This window comes from Anastrepha ludens, chromosome 2 (assembly GCF_028408465.1).
Source record: "Anastrepha ludens isolate Willacy chromosome 2, idAnaLude1.1, whole genome shotgun sequence".
In the NCBI taxonomy this organism is placed as follows: domain Eukaryota; kingdom Metazoa; phylum Arthropoda; class Insecta; order Diptera; family Tephritidae; genus Anastrepha; species Anastrepha ludens.
Genome location: NC_071498.1, coordinates 94,954,718 through 94,962,152, shown reverse-complemented (window position 1 = coordinate 94,962,152; position 7,435 = coordinate 94,954,718). Strand labels below are relative to the sequence as shown.

At 32.8% G+C, this 7,435-nt stretch overlaps 1 protein-coding gene across 1 annotated transcript in view; it reads right to left on the bottom strand.

The window, feature by feature from the left end:
* Window positions 1-2,709: 2,709 nt before the first annotated feature.
* LOC128854801 (tyrosine-protein phosphatase vhp-1) overlaps window positions 2,710-7,435 on the bottom strand; it is a 53,912-nt gene continuing 49,186 nt past the window's right edge. Inside the window, exon 4 of the mRNA XM_054089203.1 lies at window positions 2,710-6,986. Coding sequence (XP_053945178.1) covers window positions 6,043-6,986 — 944 coding nt within the window. The 3' untranslated portion in view covers window positions 2,710-6,042. The remainder of the gene's footprint in view (window positions 6,987-7,435) is intronic.

The following is a 7,435-nucleotide window of genomic DNA, read 5'->3' as shown; positions in this document are numbered from 1 at the left end:
GTTTTTAAATTCAAATTAAAGATTATGAAAAATGATATGATAATTAATTATTATTTTCCAAAAATGTTTATTTTGCTGATAATAAGGTTAAACAATTGTTTAAAGTTTAGCAATTGCAGTAATCACAAAAAACAACTTTATTGCAATCGCAGTAAACGCAAAATAAAACTTATCTTTTCTTGCTGTGTAATTATTATTTATTTTGAAATAAATTTTTGAAAATTCAAAATCCTTAAAAGCCTTAAATAAGTTTATTATAATGAACACCAATACATCACCTGAAGAAGTAACTCTTGAAGATAATACAGGAAGTCCGGTAAATAACCGTCATTCTTGGCGAATAATGCAAGTCACAGAAGATTCTGATGATAGCAATTTAAATAATGAAGATAACTTACTTATTCCTCGTTGCAGAAGCCGCTGGGGATATTATGTTAAACCGAATATTGACAAAAAGGGGATTTTGATAGAATGCTATGAAGAAGGTAAAGCTATTGCAGAGTCAGCAGAATTAGCTGGAATTATTAAAAACACAGCCACTTCTATTATTAGAAGATATAAGAAGGATGGATGTGAGATTATTAGACGAAATCGTTGTGGAAAAAGAAATGTTAAACCAAGTGACGAGATTTGAAACTATGTGGAGAAATTAATTGAAGAATTCTATCAATAACTTTAAAAAATTAAAAAATAAAATTTTTGAAAATAAAAACGTCAACATGACCACAACAACGGAAAGTAAAATAACATTAAAAATCGCCACAATCAACCTGGACCGCTTAAACTCCAAATCAACAATTGAACAACGCACAAATTATGCACTAAATTGATGAATCCGGTTTCAACTATCCTCTTCGCAGAAATAAAGCTCGATCGAGGAAAAATATTTCAGCCCATGTAATAGTTCCAACAACAAGTGGAAGCAATGTTTCATTAGTTTTAGCCATGAATTTAAATGGTATTATACATTCTCAAGTAATTTCTAACTCTTACTGTTGAAATGTTTTTATTACATTTTTTGATGGATTATTTAATAAACTTGCTGAAAGTAATATCGTAGAAGCATGGTTGGTTCTGGACATTGCCAGAATCCATAAAACTCGGGAAGTACGCGAAAAGACTAGTGAGACTAATCATACGTTAATTTTTCTATCACCATATTCCCCAATGTTAAATCCTATAGAAAAGGTATTTTCAAAACTAAAATTGTCTGCACGAAATTTGCTGGCCGATCCACAAAATAATCAAAATTTGATACAGATTATTGAAGAATCAATGACCACTGTTGCTTCTACTAATTGCAACAATTATTACGTTGATATTCCTAGGAAACTACCGCTGGCTGTAGCAGACCAACCCTTGCATTAAATGCTTTGTCCAAATTAATTTTAATTAATTTTTAATTTAAATTTAAAAACAAATAATTTGAAATAAAAAAATACCAGTCTAACGGTTAGACGCGATAGAAGTGAAACCTTCCGAAAAACAAACTGAGAGAGATGAGGGAGGGACATCAGAATTCGTTTTAGAGGTATGGTTCCTTCGGCAAAGTTTCTTATTTTGATCCCTAGAATACGATTTTCACAGAGCAATGAGCGATTTTTAAATCGACCCGCCCTACTGTACATGCAATGCTGTGCCTATGAATGCGCGCTGGATTTCTTGAGAAATTTTACCGTATGTTTTGCTGTGGCGAGGCACATATGTACATACACACAACATATATACATATATCCGCATATATATATTACATACATATATAAATTCACAAATTTAAATTTGCTTATGCCATCCTTCTGTGTGCCTGGTAATGAAGCATTTTCTATACATACATATATATACGTATATCTTTTTTCTTCTTCTTTTTGGTGTCGCTTTATCGTTTCATCGAGTCTCAAATCACTCCCAACGATTCTAAAGAAGTTTTCACTTCAAAAACTTTAATTTGAATTTAAAAAAGTTTAGTTTGAAATTAAAAAACTTTAATTTGAAGTTAAAAACCTATAAAACAGAAAACAAGTTGCAACATTTTGGACGAAGGCCAAATCGCACTTACGTATATTTTTCACAAAAATATCAGTGATATTACTAAAACGCAAGACCTTAATGGGAACCCTTTAAGAAAAATAGACAAATGAACGCATTTAAATGCAATAGATCACAGCAAATATATTTAAGTGCAAAAAGTACCGTTACGTACGTTCACATATAAGTAGATTATCTCCTTTTTCGTGCTTAACTCCCAGTCCGTAATTAAAAAGGGTGATTTTTCTTACAAAAATTCTCTCCCGAAATCTGAAAACAATTCTAGATTATAACCATACGTTTTTACAAACAACCCTGTGTTATCGACAATTATTTTTACGAATGTAATGACCAACCTCAAAGTTAAGCTTTAATTTAGTAATCTAATCTTTTTGATTTTTTTCAGGTTTTAGAAAAATGAATATCCCAAATCCAAACGCTCGTAGATTGACAAAAATTGTGATACCCAAAACCACACAGAAATAAAATGCACCTTATTTAGTATTTTCAACTTAATCGGTTATTTTATGCCATTTTGAAATAACCTCACTTTTGTGCAAACAGAATTGAAGTGCAAGTGATTCATTTTCAAAAAAACGATCATCATCATCATCTTTCCTCTAACCCCTGGGATAGCATAGGACCGAGATGAAGCATCTGAGCCGAGTTCGATTTTTTGCTAACTCCTTTATCTCCAGCCATGATTCTCCAAAAAAACGATAACAGAATAAAACGTTAGTACTTTTTGACGAAAAAAATTATTTCGTGGAGTCGATATATTCATCTTTATTGATAGATAATAATTTGTCCGCTTTACAATTGTTTTCTATACTTTACAATTAGTTTTTATAGTGGGAAAAAACAAATCCACTATTTTTGGTTTAAAACTGGTTTATGGTCGATCTTTAGCTCTTGGGCGATGCTACGACTACTAAAATGTCGGTCATCTACGATTATTTCTGATTTTAACGACATTTTCGACATTATCGAATGCCTGAACGGCATCGGGGAAACCAAAATTGTCCGTAATTAGTTGTTACTTTAACGGCGCCATACACATCACTCAGAATTTCAGCGACTTGGCTTGCATTTTCGCCTTTATCGAAGGAAAACTGTGAAATGTACCGAATTTTCTCTTTGTTGACTTCCATTGTTAACACCCTTTAACTCATAGCTGAATGAAACAATCAAAAAGCAGCAAACGAATTTTTTTTAGTGTGAAATATGATATTACCTTGAGAACGAGCATAGGCTTTAAACTGCTTGATTAATACTTTACGAGATATCTATTTATTTATTTTATTTTATCGATATCTTTAATGACTTATCGATAATTAAATAAAGCTATTTACACCGTGAAATAAGTTTTTAAAGTAAAGGGTTATGATATTTTTCCCATTCCCAGCGGATTCAACGTAAATATACTCGGAAATCACCAACATTTTCAAGACCAGAATGTTGAAAAAACGACATGCGAGTTTTCATTTCAGTTTAGATAAATAAAAATTGAAAAATGTATAAATAAAATCACCTTTCATTTTATGGTACATGGAATAAAATACACATTCGCTTTCTTTTTAAAAGTATTATTTTTTACATATATTTTTCTTGTTATGTTTACACTCCACAGCAAACTTATTGTGGCTTTGTAGCTTACCAAAATAGGTTTGTATGTATGCAGGTATGTGCAAGAACAGTATTATTACATTTAACATTCATTTAATGTATGTATGTATGAATTGTATATGCAGGTGTGTGTTTATGTATGATTCTTCATAATTAAGTGGTACATAAAGACCATTAAGTCCCAACATTGCTTTTGAGCCAAGCAGAAACGAAGAAAAATTAAAGGATATTCTTTATGTTTTTTCTCTGTTTTAATATGATCTTATAATGTGTATAAATAATTGATATATTATACATAAGTATATACATTTGGACTTGAATTAAAATTTAATTTAACTTATGATATACATATATATGTACTTAGTAAGGTAATTAAATTAAATTAAATTAAACTCTGGTAGTGACGAGAATAGAAAATGTTATGATTAAAAAATATATATTTCATTTTTTTTTTTGTTTTTCAAAATACTAATATACGAAATATATGGAAAAGCCAATGTGTTGTGATGCTTGGTTAATTTTTTATCGGCTGATTTAGGCTTTTGATTTCAATTAAGTTTACATACTGTATACTTTGAAAACTTCTCGCTTATTGTAGGTGTGTGCGTAAAGGAAAAACTTAAAACAGTTTTATAGAAAGAGTTTGGCATTAAAATAAATATTCGCTTGCTAATATGTTTAGATGTATACAGTTTGTTTTTTGTACATGTTTTTTTTACTATTTTTTTTACAAATTATGCTAGGCAAAAGATAGTTGTTTTAATTTTTTTTTTCGGGAGGACAAACATATGAATGTGTGTATATTTGCATAAAATGGTTTTTTAAACATTATTTTTATTGCTTATAAGAACTAAATTTTTTCCTTTCATAAAAATTAATTATGTATATGCATGATTTTCTTTTTCATTAAATTTATGCTCGAAATTTTCCACAATGTTGTAGCGTACGGAGTGCTACAACTTGGTTAAGTATGTGAACCTGGTGACTTAGAAGGGCATGAGGAAAAGTAAAAATTATCGAAAATAAGGATTAAAAAGTAACAAAAAAAAAATTAAAAATTAACGAAAAAATTAAAAAATTTAAAAAAATGTAATTTCAGCCAGTGAACTACATTATTACAGTATTGCATATATGTACGTACATATCTGGACTTTTGACGAAATTTTAATCGACTTCGCACTTTCTATTTGTCAATCATTAAATTAGTTGCTGGGCTTTACAGTAATATTTATACTATAATTGGTATTTCATATAATAAAAATAATATTTACTCTATTATTCATTCACAGATGTAGCAGGAATTCATCTTTACAAAAGTGGAAGTCTATGAAAAAGCCAAAAGTCCATAGATAAGCGAATTTCATAAAGTGGACATGAGTGCATGCACTATGTTGCCCCACTTAATGGTTTTCGGTCGGTCGGTCGTTAATATCATTTCCCGTATAAAAGCAAGCTATGCTGAAAATTTTTGGATTTGCAAAAAAAATGAGAATTAAAATATTTCACAAAAGCTTCTTCTACATTTATATAAAATACATTTTATTAATGACTTTCGAAAGCGAATTTTTCTTCTACTGAATGTTTCTTAAGCTGAAAATTATATATAAACAGCTCCTTGACAATAATGTCTACAAGTAAGCGTTTTACTAATTTAAATGATTTGAAAATAAATAAATAACATTTCATAGTTAAAACTTTTCGAAGTAAACTTTTTTCATACTCGAAAATTAGCCTTAAGCTTAGGCAAATGCATAGTTGCAATTTCTCATGAACGCCATTTGTATGCGCTCCTTTTTGTTAGTTTTTCTCAAAAGGTAAAAAGGTACATTATTACAAAAAGTAAATATTTTCACAATTTTTCAGTTTTGAATTTATAATATGCATTCTTTTTGTATCAATATGTATGCCTTTATCTAGGTACATGACTTGCATGTTTACTTGTTTGTTCTTTGTTCTAATTATCCCGCTTTATATTCATTTAAGAGCTGTTAATTGATATACTCGTCAGTAATTTTCCTGATCTTTTACAGAAATTCACATGTACTCGCAGTACCTACGTAATAATGGTAGGCGTGGTGTTATTTCGATCGCTTATTCGTTCGATCGGTATGCTAGTGTACTTACTATGTATGTATGTAATATACACAAAATATATATACGCACAACTGTGTACATATGTATATACAAGTATGTATGCTATCGTTAGGTAGGTACGCTCGCTATATTGTACACTTAAAAAATATTCACAGCATTTCTCAAAGTGCTTGCGTTGCTTTTGTTTTTGATGTTAATTTTTTTAGTTATTTTCATTTGCTATTTTTATTTGTTTTATTTTTTATTTTTACTACTAGTGAATCCTTATTGTTGTAACCGTATTACGTATTAGTGCTTTCATTCACTGGTCGACATTGCCAATACAACATTGTTCTCATGGTCCATCGCCACGGGCAAGGGCATGTTGCTCGCGCTGCTAGCGGCTGCAGTTGCGACGGCTCCTATCGCCAACGCCGTGTCTGTTGCCTCGCTGGCAGTCGGGGCTAAGGCCTCGTCAGCCACTTCGCGTATCGACATGCACGACTGTGACTGTCGTATCGGCGCGAAGGTAGAACGCAGGTTGAGCCGCAGTTTGGCAGGCGAATGACGTTTTGGCATGGCGGTGGGTGTGCAGCATAGGAAGGGCGATTGTGCTGCAGATGAAGAAACGGATGGTGAAGTCGGCGTTGAGGCTGAAGATGAGGCGCATGAAGAGGCAGATAGCGATGAGGACGATACCGATGAAGAGCAAGACGCTTCCGTCGAAGTGGAGGGCGAGAGAAGAGCTGCGGGCGTTCCTGTAGGCGGCGGCCATGTCAATCGTAACGCTTGACTATTACTGGCACAACTGCTGTGGCTGCTAAGCGTACTGTGCGCATCCTCAAACAAATCATCTCCGGCATCATCATCATCGTCGGCGCTCATCTTACGCTTGGCTTCACCAGGTCGCTTGCGTAATAACGACGCATCGGTTTCGTCTTCATCCTCAGCCGAGGCGGGTTTCAGCACTGCGTTATTGGTAAATTCGACTTGACTAGATGTTGGGGTAGTGGGCGCGGTGGCGGATGGTGAGACGGGTTTCAAAACGCCACTCATACGTAAATTCTGTTCGAGCTCTAGCAGTTGGCCCATGAAGTTGAGATTGGGTGAAATTATGGGTCGCGCCACTTTAACCAACTTGTAAGCCTCGAAGAGCGAAAGCGATTTGTAACGCATAACGTAAGCGATGGCGATGGTAGCGCTGCGCGAAATGCCCGCATGACAGTGCAACAGTACACGGGAGCCGGTTTTGCGTGCATCCTCTGTGAAATAAAGAAGCAGAAATGAATGAGAGACATTAATAGAGTATATAAATTATTTTTGAAGATTTTTATAATACAAATATGTACTTGTAAACGATGGGTGGAGTCATAATATGAGCGTGTGTACGCACTCGTGCTTATCTAAAATACCTCATAAAATCGTTATTATTAAATTTATGCGCTCATCGTTCAATTTGTTTGCGGCGCTGATCTAAGCGTCGAGTATTATCAGTAACATTTCATCTAGATTACGTAAATAAGCCAATACGAGTATGTATGTATGTAGAGCTGTACATATGTACATAGCGTGCGCATATATATACATAAATAAATATTTTATAAAACAAATCATGCAAACGTTTATACAGGTTGAACAATCCATAGGCGTAGTAATTTTTGCAAATATTTTATTGATTAGATTAGTTTAGAAAGCACAATGGAAATATTGA